Source organism: Salvelinus alpinus, chromosome 7 (assembly GCF_045679555.1).
Source record: "Salvelinus alpinus chromosome 7, SLU_Salpinus.1, whole genome shotgun sequence".
NCBI lineage: Eukaryota > Metazoa > Chordata > Actinopteri > Salmoniformes > Salmonidae > Salvelinus > Salvelinus alpinus.
Genome location: NC_092092.1, coordinates 48,269,687 through 48,295,394, shown reverse-complemented (window position 1 = coordinate 48,295,394; position 25,708 = coordinate 48,269,687). Strand labels below are relative to the sequence as shown.

The 25,708-nt window shown below is 40.6% G+C and overlaps 1 protein-coding gene across 1 annotated transcript in view; it reads left to right on the top strand.

Annotated features, from left to right (window-relative positions):
* The window catches only part of LOC139581117 (relaxin receptor 1-like), a 131,801-nt gene that overhangs the window by 53,417 nt on the left and 52,676 nt on the right, over positions 1–25,708 (top strand). Inside the window, exon 3 of the mRNA XM_071410558.1 lies at positions 24,904–24,987. Coding sequence (XP_071266659.1) covers positions 24,904–24,987 — 84 coding nt within the window. The remainder of the gene's footprint in view (positions 1–24,903; positions 24,988–25,708) is intronic.

Here is a 25,708-nt window from a genome sequence, read left to right as displayed (position 1 = left end):
GAACAGTTATATAATTATAGCTGAAGCCAAGGCCAAGGATTTCTAACCCCCAAAATCCTGCGTGCCTTTCATTGACATCACTGCTTCACACAAATGTTTGATCAATGCAGGTATATCTACAATTATTATTCAGCCCATAAAGAATAACAGTTTGGCCTATTACATAATGACAGTTAACCTATTCTACTTCCCTCCCGCACAGGAAAGCTCCAAAGTACACCACGCTCCAAAACAACACTGTCTCATTCAATACAACTGAACTTCTGATTCACCTGTATGTGTCATCTCTACTCATAATCAAAACGTTAAATGAAAGAGCAGGCTATGACATCTCTCATACCCTCCAGGCATCTCACACTGACCATGACCCTGTCTCTGGTTGGAATAAAGATATCATCTCCTCATTCAGGGAATAAACACAAACATTTACCTCTCAAAAAAATAAAATAATAATAATAATAAATAACTAACAAAAAAAACAATTGATTTACGCTTTGTTGCGTAATTTACTGACACCGGACATATTCAATAGGTGTTGAGCGTTCAAAAATGTATCAGTTATTTTGCACTCTGACACACTAAGAGGAGAGTCTTTTGTTAAGAAATGTAGCTAGATAGCTAGCTAGGTAAACATTGAATCCCAAAGCATTACGTAACGTTAGTTAGCGAGCCAGCCAGCTAATGTTAGCTAGCTAGCTAACAGTACACTTTAACTTGAAGTGAAAATATTTTGTCAAAATTAGAGAGGAGTCTATTGTTAAGACATGTAACTAGCTAGCTAAACAATGAACCATAATCACAACTCATGACATTACTACCCTGCATGAATCTGCAGGTAGCTAACCAACCAGGTATATATCTATAACTAGTCAAGCAAATATGTCTGAGATATGAAGAATAAGATCATACACATAACGTTAGCTAGCGACCCAGCCAGCTAATGTTAGCTAGCTAACAGTACACTTCAAATGAAACCACTTTCTGTCAAAAATGTGTAATATATGAAAATGTAGCTAGCTAGACTATCTTACCAGTATACATCATGGTTGGACGCGTCTCCTGTCTGATGCCATGCATGGATGCCCTTAGTTTGATGATGTAATCCAGACTGGTGTTTTCTCCATCTCCTTAGCTATCATACTCGAATTCTACTGATTTCAAAATTCGGTCCTCCAGAAAGTGGAGAGCATACACATAACGTTATCTAGCGAGCCAGCCAGCTAACGTTAGCTAGCTAACAGCACACTTTAACTTGACATTAGGTTTATGCAGTTTTACTACGCAATACATTTTTTAAAAGCCGCGTTCAACACGATTACCTAGACATACTGACCAGCTCCAATAGACAGAGGTGTGCTATATGACAGACCAATCCAAACTCATCTCTCGGCATGTCCAGCCCACTCATTATCTCAGCCAATCACGGCTAGCGAGAAGGTAGTCGCTTTCTGTGGCTAAACCAACTAGGCTCATAATTTAACAATGTTATTTGTATTTACTGATGTCATACAAGTTTGATATTAAGGTACATGAAGATTCACATATTCGTGAAGGCATTTCTGCCAAAAAACACATTTTGATTTAAAAAAATGTTTTACGTTGAAACGGCTCTCCTGTGAAGTCTTGACTTGCGACATATGCCTAGTTTCCTGATTCAGTATATCATGCGGCCCTCAGGTTCATTACCAATCAAAAAGATCTAACACATGTTAGGAGTTTATGTTATTATTCAATAACACAAACCCCAAAACAAATCAGGGGGGGAAAAATAGGTTTATTCAGAGAGGACAAATCATACATGTTATGCTGGGAGGTAGATATTCAGTCTCCCCTGTCCTCAGCTTTTCTCCACAGAAATTTCGGAACAAGATGCCATTTATAACCCCCCCACGTAAGTAACAAGTATCCTGCTCCAGACTCAATGTACAGACCATAGCACACGTAGCTCTGAGTTCAGGAGTGACATTCCACAGATTCTAAACAGCTGTTCTACTGAAACCCAACTCTTATTTACATTGACAATTCCCTATGGATCGTTAATTCTAGTACTCTCGTCCTCTCATCCTCCGCATTGTCTATTTATGTTCAAAATATTCTTACATTGTGATCTCTACAGCGCCGTTGGCTGGTCATCATTGACCTGGCGTAGACTTAAACACTGGTATACACTGCCATACTGGGTAAACACTGGTATATGGCCATACTGGGTAAAATGACACTTTATCTCTGTTCTTTTTTAATCTGGTCAGTAAATAAATATAATTTACAGTCCCATTCTCATTTTCTTTTAACAGTAACAAGAATTAGAACAGGCCATGGTAGAAATAGTTTTAGTTACTCAGCTCTGTGGTCCTGGAATTCTCTCCTGAACGTTTAAAGATTTGATGATCAAGTCACATTGGTGGAGTTTAAACACTTGATCGATTTAAATATCATAAACTCAGCAAAGGAAAGAAAAGTCCTCTCAATGTCAACTGTGTTGACTTTCAGCAAACTTAACATGTGTAAATATGTGTATGAACATAAGATTCAACAACTGAGACATAAATTGAACAAGTTCTACAGACATGTGACTAACAGAATTGGAATAATGTGTCCCTGAACAAAATAAAAAGTAACAGTCAGTATCTGGTGTGGCTACCAGCTGCATTAAGTACTGCAGTGTGTCTCCTCCTCATGGACTGCACCAGATTTGCCAGTTCTTGCTGTGAGATGTTACCCCACTCTTCCACCAAGGCACCTGCAAGTTCCCGGACATTTCTGGGGGGAATGGCCCTAGCCCTCACCCTCCGATCCAACAGGTCCCAGACGTGCTCAATGGGATTGAGATCCGGGCTCTTCCCTGGCCATGGCAGAACACTGACATTCCTGTCTTGCAGGAAATCACACACAGAACGAGCAGTATGGCTGGTGACATTGTCATGCTGGAGGGTCATGTCAGGATGAGCCTGCAGGAAGGGTACTGTATGAGGATGTCTTCCCTGTAACGCACAGCGTTGAGATTGCCTGCAATGACAACAAGCTCAGTCCGATGATGCTGTGACACACCGCCCCAGACCATGACGGACCCTCCACCTCCAAATCGATCCCGCTCCAGAGGTACAGGCCTCGTAACACTCATTTCTTCGACGATAAACACGAATCCGACCATCACCCCTGGTGAGACAGCACTTTTTGCCAGTCCTGTCTGGTCCAGCGACGGTGGGTTTGTGCCCATAGGTGACGTTGTTGCCGGTGATGTCTGGTGAGGACCTGCCTTACAACAGGCCTACAAGCCCTCAGTCCAGCCTCTCTCAGCCTACAGTCTGAGCACTGATGGAGGGATTGTGCGTTCCTGGTGTAACTCGGGCAGTTGTTGTTGCCATCCTGTACCTGTCCCGCAGGTGTAATGTTCGGATGTACTGATCCTGTGCAGGTGTTGTTACACGTGGTCTGCCACTGCGAGAACGATCAGCTGTCCGTCCGGTCTCCCTGTAGCGCTGTCTTAGGCGTCTCACAGTACGGACATTGCAATTCATTGCCCTGGCCACATCTGCAGTCCTCATTCCTCCTTGCAGCATGCCTAAGGCACGTTCATGCAGAGACCCTGGGCATCTTTCTTTTAGTGTTTTTCAGAGTCCATAGATAGAGGACACTAAAGAGGCCTAAGTTTTCACAACTGTGACCTTAATTGCCGTCTGTAAGCTGTTAGTGTCTTAACCACCGTTCCACAGGTGCATGTTCATTAATTGTTTATGGTTCATTGAACAAGCATGGGAAACAGTGTTTAAACCCTTTACAATGAAGATCTGTGAAGTTATTTGGATTTTTACGAATTATCTTTGAAAGACATATACCTATTGTTTTTGCTGAATTTAGAAGAGTGTAATTGTCTTTAGGACAGCTGTTTTTTAGTTTTGTTCTAGCAATTGTTGTACTGTATGTGTGTCTATAGTTTTGTTCAATGTTGTCTATAGTTTTCTTCAATGTAAGTTGTGTTGTCTGAAACTTTGTTCCCCCTGCTGCTGTAGGACCAGGTCTGTCTTGAAAAGTACATTTTATCTCAATGAGATAAACATATATATATATAAAGGTTACAATATTTTTACAAAATAAACGCCAACGGACCTGGGTAATTTTTTACATTTAAATACGTCTTATACGGCCGTCTTTTGCCGTCTTTTTGATGTCTGTATAAGACGTCTTTTCTCTTTTCATTAACCCGGGTCAGCTGGTATTGGAAATAATATAGGCGTAATAATAAAGATGCCTTTTCACCTTCCATTCAGCACCTAAAGTGCACCTGATGTCAATGTCTGGAAAATAGGTATTTGCAAAGTCATTATGCTTACTGGGTTCAGTATGTAATATGTCATCACAATACTTTGACCTGTACATCAAGCCAGGTTTTCGCAAACTCGACTTAGTTACATTTCTATGGCAATAAATCCTTCAGAACTAACCTGATATTTACCAAATAAACTAAAGTAAAAAATTATAAAAAGTAACACAATAAAATAACAATAAAAAGGCTATATACAGGGGGTACCGGTAACGAGTAAATTTGCGTGGGTACAGGTTAGTCGGGGTAATTTGTACATGTAGGTAGGGGTAAAGTGACTATGCATAGATAATAAACAGCGAGTACCAGCAGTGTAAAAACAAATGGGGCGTGGGGTGTCAATGTAAATAGTCCGGTTGGCCATTTGATTAATTGTTCAGCAGTCTTATGGCTTGGGGGTAGAAGCTGTTAAGGAGTCTTTTGGTCCAGACTTGGGGCTCCGGTACCGCTTGCCGTGCGGTAGCAGAGAGAACAGTCTATGACTTGGGTGACTGAAGTCTTTGACAATTTTTTGGGGCTTTCCTCTGACGCCGCCTAGTATATACAGTTGAAGTTGGAAGTTTACATACACTTAGGTTGGGGTCATTAAAACTCGTTTTTCAACCACTCCACACATTTCTGGTTAAAAAATTATAGTTTTGACAAGTCAGTTAGGACCTACTTTGTGCATAACACAAGTAATTTTTCCAACAATTGTTTACAGACAAATGATTTCACTTATAATTCACTGTATAACAATTCCAGTGGGTCAGAAGTTTACATACACTAAATTGACTGTGTCTTTAAACAGCTTGGAAAATTTCAGAAAATGATGTCATGGCTTTAGAAGCTTCTGATAGGCTAATTGACCTAATTTGAGTCAATTGGAGGTGTACCTGTGGATGTATTTTAAGGCCTACCTTCAAACTCAGTGCCTCTTTGCTTGACATCATGGGAAAATTAAAATAAATCAGCCAAGACCTAAGAAAAAAAGTTGTAGACCTCCACAAGTCTGGTTCATCCTTGGGAGCCATTTGCAAACGCCTGAAGGTACCACGTTCATCTGTACAAACAATAGTACGCAAGTATAAACACCGTGGGATTACACAGCCGTCATACCGCTCAGGAAGGAGACGCGTTCTGTCTCCTAGAGATGAACGTACTTTGGTGCGAAATATGATAAATATGATGAATATTTATTTCCTCTTTTCACATCATGGAACCATAATATTAATTGGACTTCATCATTACATAAACACAGAGAGGCTACCTGTAAATAACACTATGTAAATACAATAACATCTGGCCATTACTGCCATCTTACATTACAGAATTCAATACACCATAACTTGTAAGATCATAGACATACAGTACCAGTCAAAAGTTTGGACAAACCTACTCATTCAAGGGTTTTTCTTTCTTTTTACCTTTTACCATCTTTTAACTTTTTTACGGTTGTGAGGCCGGTTGGACATACTGCCAAATCTTCTAAAACAACGTTGGAGGTGGCTTATGGTAGAGAAATGAACATTACATTATCTGGCAACAGCTCTGGTGGACATTCCTGTAGTCAGCATGCCAATTGCACGCTCCCTCAAAACTTCAGACATCTGTGGCATTGTGTTGTGTGACAAAACTGCACATTTTAGAGTGGCCTTTTATTGTCCCCAGCACAAGGTGCACCTGTGAAATGATCATGCTGTTTAATCAACTTCATGATATGCCACACCTGTCAGGTGGATGGATTATCTTGGCAAAGCTGAAATGCTCACTAACATGGATCTAAACAAATTTGTAAATCTTTCTTGGCCTTACAGCATCTATCTAAGTGGTTTTGGGTCAGTTTGTGAATTTTAGCACCTTCCCCTGTTTGTCAATTTCTTGCATTACCAGCTCCGCGGGATAGCTGGCCTCTATCTTTTCAGATGCTTTATTAAAGACTATCAGATCAGTTTCCAGCTGTGTCACCTGCTGTTTTAGGTAAAATAATGTAAAACCTCTTGCCAGAGTTGAAGTGTTGTCAAGATCCTCAACGTGGCCTAGTCATTGTACTGATTCATGACACCTCTCCCAACAACTGTGAGTTATGTCCCTGACTCTCTAAACCCCCATTGTCATTTGACAATGCCTCTCAGTCAAAGCCCTTATTCTTTCCTCCGTGATTAATTTGAGTGATGTTCAAAGGCGGCACTTACACAGTTCAACATCTAGGACACAGTTCAACATCTAGGACACAGTTCAACATCTAGTTTTGATTTACATTTGGTTGAGTTGTCAACTATTATGAATTCAATGTGAAATAAAAAAAATCCCCACATCATTGGATTCACTTTCCAGCCTAGGTTTAATCTGTACTATGACGGTGGATATTGCTCGTCCGCCTGCCGCTAACTACAGCAGGATTGTAACTGAGCGTGCATGTCGCAGATGGCTAATGGAACACCGAACTCTTCGTTGAGACAATGCTGGAAAATCAATTCATGGGCTGGTCTGTGCTACATTTTCATTTGTGCCGAAATCAAAACAAAAAAAAGGTTATCTTGCAAATTCAGCAGGCTCTGGTGTGAAATAGGCTTTTAGAAGTGCAACTCTCATTTGATTACTTCTCCTTAATGCCGCCTTTGGTGTGTTTATCAATGCACAAGCACCTTTTCCCCACACTCCTATCGCTCCTTCTTCTGTGGAACAGCTTGCGTTGTGACCATAGAGATAATCCATAGAAGGGTTTTGGAACCTCTAACCCTGGCAATTTTGGGGAAGTGCATTTTCCTCTTTCAGCATGACAATGCACCCGTGCACAAAGTGAGGTCCCTACAGAAAGATGGGTGTGGAAGAACTTGACTGGCCTGCACAGAACCCTGACCTCAACCCCATCGAACACCTTTGGGATGAATTGGAACACCAACTGCGAGCCAGTCAGTCACGTAGTGCAGTGGCGGTTCTATCTTGTATGGCTCCTTGGGCGAACCCCCTCTTCAGCCCCCCCCCCCCCTCACAAAAAAAACATTCTGCACTAACTGTCATTTTTATTTAGACATTTGGAACAACACATAAATAATCATAACATTTAAAACTATATAAACAAAAATATATACAAAAATAAGACTCATATATATCAAAAGGATGTAACAAAGACAAATAGAAACAAATTTGTGTTGATTTGGCACTTGAGCATCAATACATTACCCATCCCCCGACACTGTCAACCAAGAGTCAAGACTAAACCAATTCACCTTGTTGGTGTGCAGACTGGTTTTATATTATTCTTAACGATTTCGCACAAACCAGAAAAAAATGCAACAATATGTCTGTGAAACTATATATTCACAGTATTATGAATGAATTGTGGTTTATTTGGTAGCATTGCGTAGTGTGACTGATTTTATTAATTGCATTAGTACTGTAAAAAGTTAGATGTGCTGTGCGCTATTTGATAGATTCCCCTGCTCCCCCTACCTCGGGCTTCCAGTGGGGAGACCTGAGGTCAACCTTCCCCCGCCCCCCTCCCCATCTTGTACTTCTGAGTGGGAGACCTTCGCAGGCAGTAGCCTGCCTAGCTCACAAACTAGAATCAGGGTGCCCACTCCGACAAGGTTACATGACCCACAGTCCCACAAGGTGACATGTGATGTGACGTGCAAATGAGCGATAGAAAACCGATTGCGCAAATGTCACCATTACGATTTTTTTGTTGTGCGGGTGCCCCGTGCCACCCCCGGCAAGATGCCGCCCTGGGCGGCTGCCCATGTCGCCAATAGCTAAATCCGCCACTGATGTAGTGTTAATTTTACGGACACTGTATATTTAACATTAGTTATATTTTTTCATTGTTTTTAGTCCCATCCTTCAGCTACCCTTAACTCTTCCCATCTATCCTTGAAAACCATCCAGTTTGGATTTATAATTGCCATATATTTTTCAACTATGCTGTTTAACAAAAGTTCTGCACCTTTCTATTCTCAGTTTCTACAGATTGTAAATTTAAGATAAATATTTACTAAGAGTATTATTATAATATATGATCAATTGACTACGGCTTTTCAAGTCACCCAGCAGTGCTATTTGCAGAGTTAGCTTCAGGTAAATGTTGCAATTCTTAAGCCATTCCTGAATCTGCGACCAAAAATACTCCCTGTTAACCCACGACTGCGTTGCTAAACACGACTCCAACACCATCATTAAGTTTGCTGACGACACAACAGTGGTGGGCCTGATTACCGACAACGATGAGATATCCTATAGGGAGGAGGTCAGAGACACTGCCAGGACAACAACCTCTCCCTCAATGTGAGCAAGACAAAGGAGCTGATCGTGGACTACAGGAAAAGGCGGGCCGAACAGGCCCCCATTAACATCGACGGGGCTGTAGTGGAGCGGGTCAAGAGTTTCAATTTCCTTGGTGTCCACAACACCAACAAACTATCATGGTCCAAATACACCAAGACAGTCGTGAAGAGGGTACGACAACACCGTTTCCCCTTCATGAGACTGAAAAGATTTGGCATGGGTCCCCAGATCCTCAAACAGTTCTACAGCTGCACCATCGAGAGCATCCTGACTTGTTGCATCACCGCCTCTTATGGAAACTGCTCGGAATTTGACCGTAAGGCGCTACAGAGGGTAGTACGTACGTCCCAGTACATCACTGGGGCCAAGCTTCCTGCCATCCAGGACCTACAGTTGAAGTTGGAAGTTTACATACACCTTAGCCAAATACATTTAAACTCAGTTTTCACAATTCCTGACATTTAATCCTTGTAAAAATTCCCTGTCTTAGGTCAGTTAGGATCACCACTTTTTTAAAGAATGTGAAATGTCAGAATAATTGTAGAGAGAATGATTTATTTCAGCTTTTATTTCTTTCATCACATTCCCAGTGGGGCAGAAGTTTACATACACTCAATTAGTTTTTGGTAGCATTGCCTTTAAATTGTTTAACTTGGGTCAAACGTTTCGGGTAGCCTTCCACAAGCTTCCCACAATAAGTTGGGTGAATTTTGGCCCATTCCTCCTGACAGAGCTGGTGTAATGGAGTCAGGTTTGTAGGCCTCCTTGCTCGCACACACTTTTTCAGTTCTGCCCACAAATGTTCTATAGGATTGAGGTCAGGGCTTTGTGATGGCCACTCCAATACCTTTACTTTGTTGTCCTTAAGCCATTTTGCTACAACTTTGGAAGTATGCTTGGGGTCATTGTCCATTTGGAAGACCCATTTGCGACCAAGCTTTAACTTCCTGACTGATGTCTTGAGATATTGCCTCAATATATCCACATAATTTTCCTCATGATGCCATCTATTTTGTGAAGTGCACCAGTCCCTCCTGCAGCAAAGCCCCCCCACAACATGATGCTGCCACATCCGTGCTTCATGTTCTGGATGGTGTTCTTCGGCTTGCAAGCCTCTCCCTTTTTCCTCCAAACATAGCGATGGTCATTATGGCCAAACAGTTCTATTTTTGTTTCATCAGACCAGAGGACATTTCTCCAAAAAGTACGATCTTTGACCCCATGTGCAGTTGCAAACCGTATTCTGGCTTTTTTATGGCGGTTTTGGAGCAGTGGCTTCTTCCTTGCTGAGCAGCCTTTCAGGTTATGTCGATATAGGACTCGTTTTACTGTGGATATGGATACTCTTGTACCTGTTTCCTCCAGCATCTTCACAAGGTCCTTTGCTGTTGTTCTGGGATTGATTTGCACTTTTCGCACCAAAGTACGTTCATCTCTAGGAGACAGAACGCGTCTCCTTCCTGAGCGGTGGGACGGCTGCGTGGTCCCATGGTGTTTATACTTGTGTACTATTGTTTGTACAGATGAACGTGGCACCTTAAGGCGTTTGGAACCAGACTGGAACCAGGATGAACCAGACTTGTGGAGGTCTACAATTCTTTTTCTGAGGTCTTGGCTGATTTCTTTTGATTCTTTGAGATTTTCCAAGCTGTTTAAATGCACAGTCAACTTAGTGTATGTAAACTTCTGACCCACTGGAATTGTGATACAGCGAAATACAAGTGAAATAATCTGTCTGTAAACAATTGTTAGAAAAAGTACTTGTGCCTTGCACAAAGTAGATGTCCTAACCGACTTGCCAAAACTATAGTTTGTTAACAAGAAATTTGTGGAGTGGTTGAAAAACGAGTTTTAATGACTCCAACCTAAGTGTATGTAAACTTCCGACTTCAACTGTATCTGGCCAGACTCAAGCAGGTTTTCCTTTAGGATTTTGCCCGTGCTTAGCTCCATACCGTTTCTTTTCATCCTGAAAATCTCCCCGGTCTTTGCCGTTATCAAGCATACCGGTACCATGATGCAGCTACCACCATGCTTGAAAATCAGGAGTGATGTGTTGTTGGATTTGCCCCAAACACAAGGCTTTGCATTTAGGCCAAAAAGTGTATTCCTTTGCCATTTTGTTTTTTTGCAGTATTACTTGTTGCATACAGGATGCATGTTTAGAAATATTTTGTATTCGGTATAATTGTATTCTTTTCACTGTCAGTTACAGTAGATTATTATTGTGGAGTCACTACAATGTTATTGATCCATCCTCAGTTTCCTTCCTGTCCTGCAGCTCAGTTCTAAAGGACGACTATCTTTGATGTGTCTGGGTGGTTTAATACATCATCCACAGCATAATTATTAACTTGACCAAGCTTAATGTGATATTCAATGTCTAATTTGTTATTGTTACTCATCTACCAATCATTGCCCTTCTTTATGAGGCTTTTGAAATGCTCCCTGGTCTTTGTAGTAATCATTCAAAATTCAGGTCAACCCCAAATGATTTAACATAGCGAGTCCATGTAATTTATGTAATTTGTTATGCCAAACCTTACTCCTAAACTAATTTTGGCTTGCCTAAGCATAAGGGGTGAATACTTATACTTATGAAACTACTATCTTAGGACACATTTGTATAATGTTCTTTTCACTTTGGCATTATGGAGTATTTTGTGTAGATCAATGACAAAAAAAATCACAATTAAATCTATTTCAATCCCATTTTGTAATGCAACAAAATCCAAGGGGGGTGAATATTTATGATACCAACTGTAAGCGGCTATTTTCGGGCTTCTAGGGAGATTCAGTTTGGTAAATGAGAGGGAAGGCTGCTGAGCCTGGTACACCCCTAACCTGGTCTCTTCGGAATAGACAGGTTTGCCTGCTACTAAGGATTGTGAGAAATGTGTAAATATACATTTTTTGACCATTGTGTCAATATTGCTCATTGGACCACCTGATTCATCTCTAAATAAAAGCACTATGACTTCTACAAGGTCCCTATTTTACGGACCGACAAACGACTATCTAGATCCGCTGTCACTGCACCGTTCCCACCTGCTCTCAAATCCACTTCTCTAACTCCCCTCCTCCATATTCTAAGCCCCCTCACTCCCCACTTTCAGAGAAGTAGTGTTCCTCCAGCTCTACAGAATCCCAATGGGCTGTGGAAGGGGTGGCCCAATTGTTTGCAACACCTGGAGAAACTGTATATAATAAGTAAACACAAGAAGCCATGTCTGTTTTAGAAGATGACCATCTGGGGCTACCTTTCAGCTAAGCCTCCTGGGCTGATCCAGCTTCTATTGCCAGTCTGCCAGACTTATCACCATCTGGTCCAGGTAGACTACAAAGCAGGATCATTGGCAGACCTAGACCCTAGACCCTGTCATACTGAATGAGCCAAGACGTCCGACAATCGTTTCGATCTAAGAATTTGCACACACTGTGGAAATGTTGTCTGGGAATGCAAAATCGTGGCATAAGATGACTAAAATCATACAGTCTGCGCGAACCTTCATCTCCCAAACAAGGTGGGATTGATTTGAGATCGGCACACGATTGTCGAAATTCCTCCCCTTTGCTCGTTGATTAGTCCAACCAAATTGGAAGAAGGCAGGCAGGGGAGCCTTCTTTCTATATTTTGCTAAAATACTCCTGCATAATTTCAAAGCTGAATCACCCTTTTCCCTTGAACTTCATCCTCTTCTTTCAAGTTGTTTTCATCTCCCCTTTCTTCTGAGTGCTGTACTCTCTCATCCTAGCCGCCAGAGAGCCTCTCAAGGAGGTAGAGTGCATATAATCATAATTTGTCAAATGGTGGCTCGCATCGGCTGATAGATACTAGATAATTATGATTCATGTCTGGTGGCTGTTTGCGTCAGTTTCTGCAAGTATCATAAAAACTATTTTGTTTTACTTTATGAATGGTAGTATTCTTTGACAAATGTGCTTGGGAAATGTCTCGTCAGTGCAGAGGACTACGAGGCTTAGCAGGCGGCCCTCTGCGCGACACAGATAGATGGTCTTGTTCCTAACAGTTGGGGAAAGTAGATAAGTCATCCCCATTGCGGTTGGGTGTGTAAGTGTACGTGTTCATGAAAGTGTGTGTGTGTGATTGAGTGTGTGTATCCTGTGTTTGTTTGCAAGAGGCAGACACCTTGAGGGTAACAACATTGTTTGAGCTTTTTCAGACCTCAACAGTTATTCATGTTGGGCTTCAGCCATCGAAATGTTAGGAGGCCATCTGCAATCTTTAACCCTCTAGAATCTAAGCCCTATCTAAGCGGCGGGGGGGTTCTACATAAATATCCTTCACTGGACTTAGCGCTCTCGCTCTCTCTGCAAACTTAATAGAACACAATAATACAGTCACTGTTTGTAGGGCCCTATAAAATCTGCTATACGGAGAGCATGGACGGAATCATGGAATCCATACATTCAAACGGAATTCAACAATGTAAAAAAAAAAAGTTTTGAACTTTGTAGGAAATCAACTACATGTATTGAACTTATTGGAACATTTATAAATGTGCCCAAGATAAACATGACATGAATGAAATGGATCAGTGATTTGTATTTTCCTTCAACTTTCTGAAGAAGCAATGGCACAGGAATGCCCCTGTCTGTGTTAGCGAATTTGCCTACCAATATGTGTAGCCCGTAGCGATGATGCTGATAACAAACATCTTCTCATAGATGGAAACTCTTTCCCCAAAAAATACTCAATTAAATGTCAAGGAAATGCTTTCCCAAAAACCTTGACAATTAAATGTTAAGGATAATGCTTTCCCAAAAACCTTGACAATTAAATGTTAAGGATAATGCTTTCCCAAAAACCTTGACAATTAAATGTTAAGGATAATGCTTTCCCAAAAACCTTGACAATTAAATGTTAAGGATAATGCTTTCCCAAAAACCTTCTTAATTAAATGTTAACTACAAAGTAGTCTATGCCTACCTGGCAGAATATCGTGAGTATCTGCATCAATCCATTGTTTAGCATACCAATTCCAGTGACTCGTCAATCAAGTGCAATCCTTTTGAGATATGAATTTCCATGACCTCTGTTACTAATGACTCGGTCTGAATGCTTAAGCGTTAACAACTGCAGTATGCAATGTGAAAAATAAGTAAGTAAACAACATCAGTCAAATGATTCATAACCTGTGGGTAGCAACTACAAATATTTACTTGATAATAGATACTTTGGTCACAAATTTGTGGAAAATTGGAAAGTCTTAAAATCAGTGGACTGCGTTTTTTTTGTAGTGGATTTTATTATATGCAAATGAACACAACTTGACACTCCTCTAGACAACATCAAAGCAACCCGGGATAATCTCACTTTTCAAAAGAGAAGAGCATAAAAAAGTGGATTTTTACAGGAATAAATGAAACAGTACTATATATCAGTTATTGAATGGTGGCCTTTGCCTGCCATTAAGCATACAGCAAAAGTTAATATCATTACCTTGCCAATTGATTATTTCAAGAAACACATGCTCTGCATGCTAATATGTTCAATAGTTTTGCCTGGCACCATACAGGAGAATGTCAGGAGAACAAAATGTGCTCATCTTTTACTATTGTCAGACTTATAGCTGGTGAAAATTCACAGTGTTTAAAAAAAATCTGTTAATTACTAATCCTGAATGTACCATTCTGTCATTGGAATGTACATTTGAGATGACACTCTCCTGTCACCATTCATACTGGAAAAACGTTGGGAAGTTTGTGGCCTATTTTATGTGGGCCAGATGTAGCCAACTACTGTTTTGACGAAATGAAAGAGGACCCGAACCAACTCATTTTGGGTCGGGTTGGGTTCCTCAGTGTCTGCCTGTAGTTAATGTACTCTATTTTACTCATAAACAGCTCATAGGAGCATTGTAATAGCCTAGTCTGAGCAAAGGTAGTGTGTGTGTGTGTGTGTGTGTGTTTGTGTGTGTGTAATTGTTTTCCTACCTTATCAGGACCCAAATGTCCTGACAAGTAAGGAAAAAAACAACTTGTGTGTATCTGTGCATCCAAGATATGAGTCACATTCATATTTCACCCAAAATAGAATGCAGATAAAAGTTAGAAATGCGAAGAGAATTACCCGCAAACTCTTCTTGGGGCCATTTGTTATGCTCTTAATATATAAACTACCGTTCAAAAGTTTGGGGTCACTTAGAAATGTCCTTGTTTTTGAAAGAAAAGCACATTTTCAGTTTCTTGGCAATTTCTCGCATGGAATAGCCTTCATTTCTTAGAACAAGAATAGACTGACGAGTTTCAGAAGAAAGTTCTTTGTTTCTGGCCATATTGAGCCTGTAATCGAACCCACAAATGATGATGCTCAAGATACTCAACTAGTCTAAAGAAGGCCAGTTGTATTGCTTCTTTAAATCAGAACAACAGTTTTCAGCTGTGCTAACATAATTGCAGAAGTGTTATCTAATGATCAATTAGCCTTTTAAAACGATAAACTTGGATTAGCTAACACAACGTGCCATTGGAAGACAGGAGTGATGGTTGCTGATAACGGGCCTCTGTACATCTATGTAGATATTCCATACATTTTTTAAAAATTAAAATAACAAAAAACAGCCTTTGACAGCTACAAAAGTCATTTACAACATTAACAATATCTACACTGTATTTCTGATCAATTTGATGTTATTTTAATGGACTAAAAAATGTGCTTTTCTTTCAAAAACAAGGATATTTCTAAGAAACCCCAAACCTTTGAACGGTAGGGTGTGTCTTTTATTTTCGGGTTTGTGAATAAAAGATTTGATCATGTAATTAGAAATGATATGTCTATGCAGCTTATATTGGAAGGATACAGCAGCAGTTTCAACTACTGGAGCAGTTGATGAGGTAGATACAGTCGAAGTCGGAAGTTTACATACACTTAGGTTGGAGTCATTAAAACTCGTTTTGCAACCACTCCACTAATTTCTTGTTAACAAACTATAGTTTTGGCAAGTCGGTTAGGACACCTACTTTGTGCATGACACAAGTAATTTTTCCAACAATTGTTAGACAGATTATTTCACTTATAATTCACTGTATAACAATTCCAGTTGTTCAGAAGTTTACATACACTAAGTTGACTGTATTTAAACAGCTTGGAATGTTCCAGAAAATTATGTCATGGCTTTAGAAGCTTCTGATCGGCTATTTGACATCATTTCAGCCAATTGGAGATGTACCTGTGGATGTATTTCAAGGCCTACCTTCAAACTCAGTGCCTCTTTGCATGGCATCATGGGGAAAAAAAGAAAAAAAAATCAGCCAAGACCTCAGAAAAGAAATGTAGACCTCCACAAGTCTGGTTCATCCTTGGAAGCCATTTCCAAATGCCTGAAGGTACCACGATCATCTGTACAAACATAGTTCGCAAGTATAAACACCATGGGACCACGCAGCCGTCATACCGCTCAGGAAGGAGACGCATTCTGTCTCCTAGAGATGAACGTACTTTGGTGCGAAAAGTGCAAATCAATTCAAGAACAACAGCAAAGGACCTTGTGAAGATGCTGGAGGAAACGGGTACAAAAGTATCTATATCCACAGTAAAAACGAGTTCTATATTGACATAACCTGAAAGGCCGCTCAGCAAGGAAGAAGCCACTGCTCCAAAACCGACATAAAAAAGCCAGAATACGGTTTGCAACTGCACATGGGGACAAAGATTGTACTTTTTGGAGAAATGTCTTCTGGTCTGATGAAACAAAAATAGAACTGTTTGGCCATAATGAAGCACAGGGGTGGCATCATGTTGTGGGGGTGCTTTGCTGCAGGAGGGACTGGTGCACTTCATAATATAGATGGCATCATGAAGAGGAAAGGTATGTGGATGTATTGAAGCAACATCTCAAGACATTAGGAAGTTAAAGCTTGGGTCGTCCAAATGGACAACGACACCAAGCATACTTCCAAAGTTATGGAAAAATGGCTTAAGGACAACAAAGTCGAGGTATTGGAGTGGCCATCACATAGCCCTAACCTCAATCTCATAGACAATTTGTGGGCAGAACTGAAAAAACATGTGCTAGCAAGGAGGCCTACAAACCTGACTCCGTTACACCAGCTCTGTCAGGAGGAATGGGCCAAAATTCACCCAACTTATTGTGCGAAGCTTGATGAAGGCCACTCAAAACATTTGACCCAAGTTAAACAATTTAAAGGCAATGCTACCAAATACTAATTGAGTGTATGTAAATTCTGCCCCACTGGGAATGTGATGAAATAAATTTAAGCTGAAATAAATAATTATCTCTATTATTCTGACATTTCACATTCTTAAAATAAAGTAGTGACCCTAACTGACCTAAGACAGGGAATTTTTACTAGGATTAAATTTCCGGAATTGTGAAAAACTGAGTTTAAATGTATTTGGCTAAGGTGTATGTAAACTTCCGACATCAACTGTATTTACATGTAGGCAGGGATAAGGAGAAAGTGACTGGTAGCAGGATTAATAATAAAGCAACTGGTAGCAGGATTCCTGCTGCAGGAATGTATACATACTCATGGTAATATACTACTGATAAAATATGCATGTAAACAGGAATAATAGTGACAAATAGATGGATACTCATGGTAATGGAAATCAATAATAATTTAACAGCATAGTAGTGGTAGTAATACATCTAAACAATAATAATTTTAGCAATAGCGTAGGTGTGTTTGGATGGGCATAGTCAGTGGGAGAGGTAGAGCAGTAGTTCTTAGCCATTTAACAGGCTTATGGCCAGGGGATAGTCTTCTGCAAATGCTTTGGCCTTTCTCAGACACTGCCTGGCATGCATCTTGGATGGCTGGAAGCTCACCCCCAGTGATGTGCTGGGCCGTCCTCACCACCCTTTGTAGTGTCTTCTGAGCGAGTGCGGTGCAGTTGCCATACCAGACGGTGATACATCCAGTCAGGATGCTCTCAATGGTGCAGCTGTAAAATTTCCTGAGGATCTGAGTGGCCATGTCAAATGGTTTCCGCTTCCTGAGGGAGACTAGGCGCTGCCAAGCTTTCTTCACGACACAGAGGAACTTGAAGCTTTTGAACATCTCCATTGTGGCCATAATTTCTTCCCGTGGGCATATAATATTAAAACAATGCAGATTATGGAGAGTCTTACACACATCCAAACTTTTCACAGTAGCTGGACAAAGATCCAATATAAATAGAAAGGGAGAATGTCCACTCAATGGCCTCCCGAGTGGCGAACTAAGGCATTGCATTGCTAGAGGCGTCACTACAGTCCCGGGTTCGATCCCAGGCTGTCGCAGCCGGTCGGGATCGGGAGACCCATGAGGCAGAGCACAATTGGCCCAGCATTGTCCGGGTTAGGGGAGGGTTTGGCCGGCCGAGATGTCCTTGTCCCATCACGCTCCAGCGACTCCTTGTGGCGGGCCGGGCGCATGCACGCTGACTTCGGTTGCCAGGTGTATGGTGTTTCCCCTGACAGATTGGTGCGGCTGACTTCCGGGTTAAGTGAGCAGTGTGGCTTGGCAGGGTCGTGTTTTAGAGGACGTGTGGCTCTCGACCTTCGCCTCTCCCGAGTCCATATGGGAGTTTCAGTGATGGGACAAGACTAACTACCGATTGGATATCACGAAATAGGGGAAAACCTTCTTACAGATAACATTCACACTTCTCCATGGATGTTCTCACCACAAAACCAGGACAGTGATTAATTCTAGTAAATTTGGTTTTATAGGAGGCGCTGTTTTCACTTTGGGGAAAAATCGTGCCCAAATTAAGCGGCCTCGTACTCTGTTCTAGATCATACAATATGCATATTATTATTACTATTGGATAGAAAACACTCTGAAGTTTCTAAAACTGTTTGAATTATATCTGTGAGTAAAACAGAACTCATTTGGCAGCAAACCTCCAGACAGGAAGTGAAAATTCTGAAAATGGGGCTCTGTCAGGGCCTGCCTATTCAACTGGTTTATATTTATGGATCTGTATGCACTTCATACGCCTTCCACTAGATGTCAACAGGCAGTAGAAGGTTGAATGGGGTGTCTAGTTTGATGTGAGGCCGAATGAGAGCTTTTGGAGTGACAGGTCCGCTCTTTTGTCAGTTTTCAACTGCGCACAGGGGAACTCCACATTGTCTTCTGAAATGCGTTACGTATACACGACGAAATGCTCCGGCTCTGATTTTATTGGATACATATGAGAAAAACATCAAAGTAGGATTTTCAACCGAGTTTGACCAGTTTATTCAACGTTTATTGGGACTTTTGGAAGTTTTCGTTCCAGGCGCAACGATTTCTTGGACATGTGCCCTCCACATGGCTAGCCAAAGTTGCTAATTCGACAGAAGAAATGGACATTCTAAAACCAAACAACGATTTATTCTGGAACTAGGACTCCTTGCACAACATTCTGATGGAAGATCATCAAAAGTAAGAGAATATTTATGATGTTATTTCGTATTTTTGTGTTTTATGTTGGCTCCAACAAGGCGGAGAATTGTAGGGCGCTGTCTCACAATATTGCATGCTGTATGTTGTACTAAAGTTATTTAAAAAAATCTAACACAGCGGTTGCATTAAGAACCAGTGTATCTTTCATTTGCTGTACAACATGTATTTTTTAGTAAAGTTTATGTTGAGTTCTTTGGTTAGATTAGGTGACTGTCCAAAATATCTCCTGATAATTTGGTGCATTGTGGCTACGTATTCACAATGTAAAACCACGATTTGTAGCTCTAAATATTCACATTTTCGAACAAAACATAAATGTATTGTATAACATGATGTTATAAGACTGTCATCTGATGAAGTTGTCCAAAGGTTAGTGATTCATTTTCTCTATTTCTGGGTTTTGTGAAAGCTATGTGAATGGCGGTGAATAAATGGCGTTGTGTGTTTGGCTATTGTGGTGAGCTAATATAAATATATATATTGTGTTTTCGCTGTAAAACACTTAAAAAAATCGGAAATATTGGCTGGATTCACAAGATGTTTATCTTTCATTTGCTGTACACCATGTATTTTTCATAAATGTTTTATGATGAGTATTTATGTATTTCACGTTGCTCTCTGTAATTATTCTGGCTGTTTTGGTGCTATTTGTGATGGTGGCTGCAATGTAAAACTATGATTTATACCTCAGATATGCACATTTGCGAACAAAACATAAATGTATTGTATAACATGATGTTATAAGACTGTCATCTGATGAAGTTGTTCAAGGTTAGTGATTAATTTTATCTCTATTTGTGGGTTTTGTGAAAGCTACCTATGCGGTGGAAACATGGTGAAAACATGGCGTTGTGTGTTTGGCTATTGTGGTGAGCTAATATAAATATATATTGTGTTTTCGCTGTAAAACATTTTAAAAATCGGAAATGATGGCTGGATTCACAAGATGTTTATCTTTCATTTGCTGTATTGGACTTGGGATTTCATGAAATTATATTATATGATATCCCTGTCGCATTAGCTGACTAGCATAGCCTAGCCTTTTTTGATGAGGAGGATCCCGGATCCGGGAGGGAGACTCGTTAGAGGTTAATAAAATTATACGAAAAACAAGCAATCTGTTTTTTTAACAATAAATACATGTCAAATGTAATGATATCATAAAATCGCCAGCATAAAAAAAGACAATGCATTGCCTTCATTATAGTAGGCCTAGCGTAAGGGTAGCCTACAGAGGGTTTGGGTTTTAAAAATATGAAACGGAAAACAAACAATTGTTACAGGAGAATATGAGGTTCACCGGTATTCACCGAGGTTCTCATCTCTCGTTTCATGATGGGAATGGAAACATTTAGCCTACATCATGGAGGGGTTTTACGCATGTCCAAGGCATGGCTAAAATAATGTAGGCCTGCCTACAATACGTTGATAAAAAGGGAATGTCAGCTCACTGTTTTGCTCCTCTCAAACTTTATATTTTAATATAGTTTGGGTGATTTAAGATTTATTTCCGTCCGGTCTCATGACCAAAACACTTTATCAACGGTCTTGACTAGCCTACTTGATTACTTTGGGCAGGACAAAAAGGAAGACTTCATTGAGAGAAGGGAGCCTATGCTTGGTTTTAAATCAAATAAAATGAAAATGGGGGAAAAAACATTAATGTTTTATGTTTCTTAATACTAAGTATACAGGCACCAAATCCCATCTTGTTCCATGTGAATATGGGCAGTGTGTGACACGGCTGGATAGGCTGCGTTTCCGCTGTCTAAATTCATGCCGTAAACAGCTTCTTTATCGCTAAAACCAGCTATTGATTGGTCTTAAATATCCCTACCAGCGCTGCCTAACATTAACACTTTGGACCATGTTTTTAAGTACACGCCTCAAATATTTCCACCCCTCCCATCTGAGCGCAAGCTTGCTGATTTTAGATAAGTAAATTGCCGAACATGGCATTTGTCACACCCTGACCTTAGAGATCCTTTTTATGTCTCTATTTTGGTTTGGTCAGGGCGTGAGTTGGGGTGGGCATTCTATGTTTTGTGTTTCTATGATTTTCTATTTCTATGTTTTGGCCAGGTATGGTTCTCAATCAGGGACAGCTGTCTATCGTTGTCTCTGATTGGGAACCATACTTAGGTAGCTTTTTTCCCCACCGTTCTTTGTGGGAAGTTGTCTTTGTTTGTTGGCACTATTGCCTTTAGCTTCGCGGTTTATTGTTTTTTTGTCGGCGTCATTCTTAAATAAAGTAAAATGTACGCTCACCACGCTGCACCTTGGTCCTCATCTTTCAACAGCCGTGACAGCATTAGGGCTGGAAATTGCCAGCGCGACAGATTTTACGTGATAAAATTGCAAACTAACGTGCGTTTGACACTAGCGTCGCCTTAACGCCAGATGAAAATAGAGTCCCCAAAGTCATATCAAACTATTATAACAATTTAAACCAATAGTGGTGTGTGGTCACCTAGATGATAATTTCAGCACCATTAGATTGGGACAGCGCCATCGCACAGCTTTGAGACAATCGATGTCCGATTTTAGTTTTCACTGAATTGCTGTTTGGATATTTGAAAACAATTAGGCTAAGTTAAAGTGAGTGCTCATGATCATCTTTATTCCCTAGTGGCGCAGCAGTCTAAGGGGCTGCATCTCAGTGCAAGAGGTGTCACTGTAGTCCCTGGTTCGAATCCAGGCTGCATCACATCCAGCCTTGATTGGGAGTCCCATAGGGCGGCGCACAATTGGCCCAGCGTTGTCCGGGTTTGGCCGTGGTAGGCTGTCATTGTAAATAAGAATTTGTTCTTAACTGAATTGCCGAGTTAAATCTAGTTTACTCATATATTAGCCGAACATTTTGCAAGCATGTTATGTAGCTAAACAACTGAATGTTGCTCTTCACTCACATAGTAGCCTGTCCTACTACTGACAAAAAGCCTGTCACATGTCTGAATCAAAGTGATTTTGTTTCACTGAATCGGTCTGTATATTTGGTTAATTGATCTCTGGCTGTGCAAATGGAGGTGGTAGCTCAATTTGTGTGCTCATCTATCACTGACCAGAAACATGTAGCATGCAATAATGTAGCCTAAATCAACTGTATTATTTTGCTCTGGACTCTAGTTGCCTCATAGAATCTATCCATCATCAAGCTGTGAGTGTGTCCTGTTTTATCTTTCTTAACGTAACTTTGCCTACTTTAATATAATCAAACACTCATTCATTCATGTCATTACACAACATGAGTCATTCATGCCTTTAAATAAAATCAAGCAGAGAGAGAGCCGTAGTAGGCAAAAAGGTGCGCATACACATAGTTAATTTTTTATTCACAGCACGGCAAGCCCGAGTCCCGCCCTGCGCAAATCAATTCACAGAATTGTGTTGGGCTGAAAATGAGAACTCTAGTGGGGATTAGACTGGGACAAGTACAAATTGAAAGTGACTGTGAAGATGATTGTCCATGCGTGTGTGTCTTTGGTCTTACTTTCCTTGTGGGGACCAGAAGTCTTCACAAGGATGATAAAACAAGGAACATTTGGACAAGCGGGTACATTTAGCCGGTCCGCACAAGGCTATTTTAAGGCTTAGAGGTTAGGTTAAGGGTTACAATTAGAGTTAGGGATTAAGGTTAGGGGTTAGGGAGAATAGGACTTTGAATAGGAATAAATCAGGTCCTCACAGGGACTAGTAAAACAAACGTGTGTGTGTGTATACTGTATGTTTTGGTGCATGTATGTTTGGGTATGTGCCTGAGTGTGTGTGTTTGCTGTATATGGTGTTAAAGGCCCAAACTTGTACAGAAGTAGGATCTTTGATCACCCTGTTGGAAATGTTTTACTTGTAATGTATTTGAGGTTTAAAAAGGCTTCTGAAGTTTATAATTTCCACTTTGAAATGTCAGACTTAAATTTACTGAAAATGTATCAACCCCTACAAAAATGTCCATGAATTATAATGCACATAATAATTCACATTTCCTGTTCTTGAACAATTATTTGCCTGCTGTAGCAAACTGGCTCAAATTACGATCCCACGTCCATGCTGTACTTTTGAAATATGTGACAGTCGTGATTGATGATGCTGCATTAGGTTGAAGGGCAGCAAAAACAGCATAACCATTTGCACTGGTAATGGGGGAGCTGTTAGAAAAGACAAATTATTCCTTGTTAACATCATGACTTTTTTCTGTGTCTAAGGAAGTAAAAAAATAAATCTATTGAGATGGTTTGTCCTAAAAGCTTGTAGTATTTATACTGAACAAAGATATAAATGCAACAATTTCAAAGATTTTAAAGAGTTACAGTTCATATAAGGAAATCAGTCAATGGAAATAAATAAATTAGGCCCTAGTGTATGGCTTTCACATGACTGGGAATACAGATATGCATCTATTGGTCACGGATACCATAAAAAGAAAAGATAGGGGCGTGGATCAGAAAACCAGTCAGTATTTGATGTGACCCCTATTTGCCTAATGCAGCTTCGACACATCTCCATCACATAGAGTTGATCACTCTGTTGATTGTGGCCTGTGGAATTTTGTCCCACTCCTCTTCAATGGCTGTGCAAAGTTGCTGGATATTGGGCGGGAACTGGAACACGCTGTCGTACACGTTGATCCAGAGCATCCCAAACATGCTCAATGGATGACTTGTCTGGTGAGTATGCAGGCCATGGGAGAACTGGGACATTTTCAGCTTCCAGGAATTGTGTACATATCCTTGCGACATGGGGTCGTGCATTATCATGCTGAAACCTGAGGTGATGGCGGCGGATGAATGGCACGACAATGTGCCTTAGGTTCTCGTCATGGATTCTCTGTGGATTCAAATTGCCACCGATAAAATGCAATTGTGCTCGTTGTGTGTAGTTCATGCCTGCCCATACCATAACCCCACCGCCACCATGGCGCACTCTGTTTACAATGTTGACATCAGCAAACTGCTCGCCCACACAACGCCATACATGTGGTCTGTGCTTGTGAGGCCAGCTGGACATACTGCCAAATTGTCTAAAATGACATTGGAAGCGGCTTATGGTAGAGAAATGAACATTCAGTTCTCTGGCAACAGCTCTGGAGGACATTCCTACAGTCTGCATGCCAATTCCACACTCCCTCAACTTGAGACATCTGTGGCATTGTGTGACAAAACTGCTCATTTTAGAGGGGCTTTTTGTCCCCAGCACAAGGTGCACCTGTGTAATGATCATGCTGTTTAATCATCTTCTTGATATGCCACACCTGTCAGGTGGATGGATTATCTTGGCAAAGGAGAAATGCTCATTAACAGGAATGAAAGTACATTTGTGCACAACATTTTTGAGAAATAAGCTTTTCGTGCCTATGGAAAATGTCTAGGATTTTTTATTTCAGCTCATGAAACATGGGACCTACACTTTACATGTTGCGTTTCTATTTTTGTTCAGTGTACATTGGCAAACCCAAACTTAATTCCAGATTGATCTACCGAAATAGGCAATCTATTTATCTTTTCATGGTTCAATGAATGAGCCCTAGAAAGCCTGGTCCAATATCTCATAGTGCTCCTGCCAACTCCATTGCTGTTGAAGCCAAACATGATAATTCCATAAGGAGTTGGCGAGAGCAGAAACCGATTGGCACCTAGTCTAAACCCTAGACTTCTTGAGTAAAAATCTGCAGTGTCAAAACGTGAGGCCTACTGTCTGGTTAATGGATGTCAAGCTGATGTCAGGCAAAAAAATAGACTGTTCCTGCTGTGTTGTAGAAGGTAGTAATTGACACCTTGGCATGTATCTAAATTATTAATAAAGTATGATACAATGTTGATGTTTGCTCTGTGGAAGATGGACATAAGGATGTACTATTTCTGACCAGTAAAACAATGTGTTTATACTTTGTTTCCTAGGAGATAACAATGGATGGCCCCATCTTTTTGACAAGTATTTTGGGATGCCCAACATCGACATCGGGACCAAGTCCGAAAAATGTTGTAAGTACTGTATATGAAATGTCATAAATGTACCGTCTTCCCTTTCTCCAATAACTATTATGCTTATGACAGGTAAGTTGAGTCAAATGTTTTCAAGGAACCAATAAGCAAGTGCATTAGTGCAGAACGACAACCTATCTGCCTACTGGATCAGTGCTTTGAATGGTTTTTATTTCATCCATCCTTTTTGGCAGTTCTATAACTTCACAACTCACAAGCAGTATAGGGGAACATTTCTTCAAGTCTTCTTGCGAGAAATACTACCAAGCAAATACAGTGCCTTCAGAAACTATTCATACCCCTTGACTTATTCAACATTTTGATTTGTTACAACCTGAATTCAAAATTGATGAAATCGATTGCTTTTCGCACCCATCTACACACAATACCTCATAATGAGAAAGTGTTTGTAGAATTGTTTTCTAATTTATTGAAAATGAAATACGTAAATGTCTAATTTACATAAGTATTCACACCGCTGAGACAATACAGTGCATTTGGAAAGTATTCAGATCCCCTAACTTTTTCCACATTTTGTTACGTTACAGTTGTCACGTTGGTATGAAGAGATTCGGGAGACAGGCGCAGGAATGCGTAATAGGGTTTTTATTTCTTACCCAAATTACGGCGTGCCGTGTAAAGGCATGGGGACGAAGACCATTCAAACACTACACAAAAAACACAAAGTTGAAACCCAAGCAAAAGAGGGAGGAGTACCTCA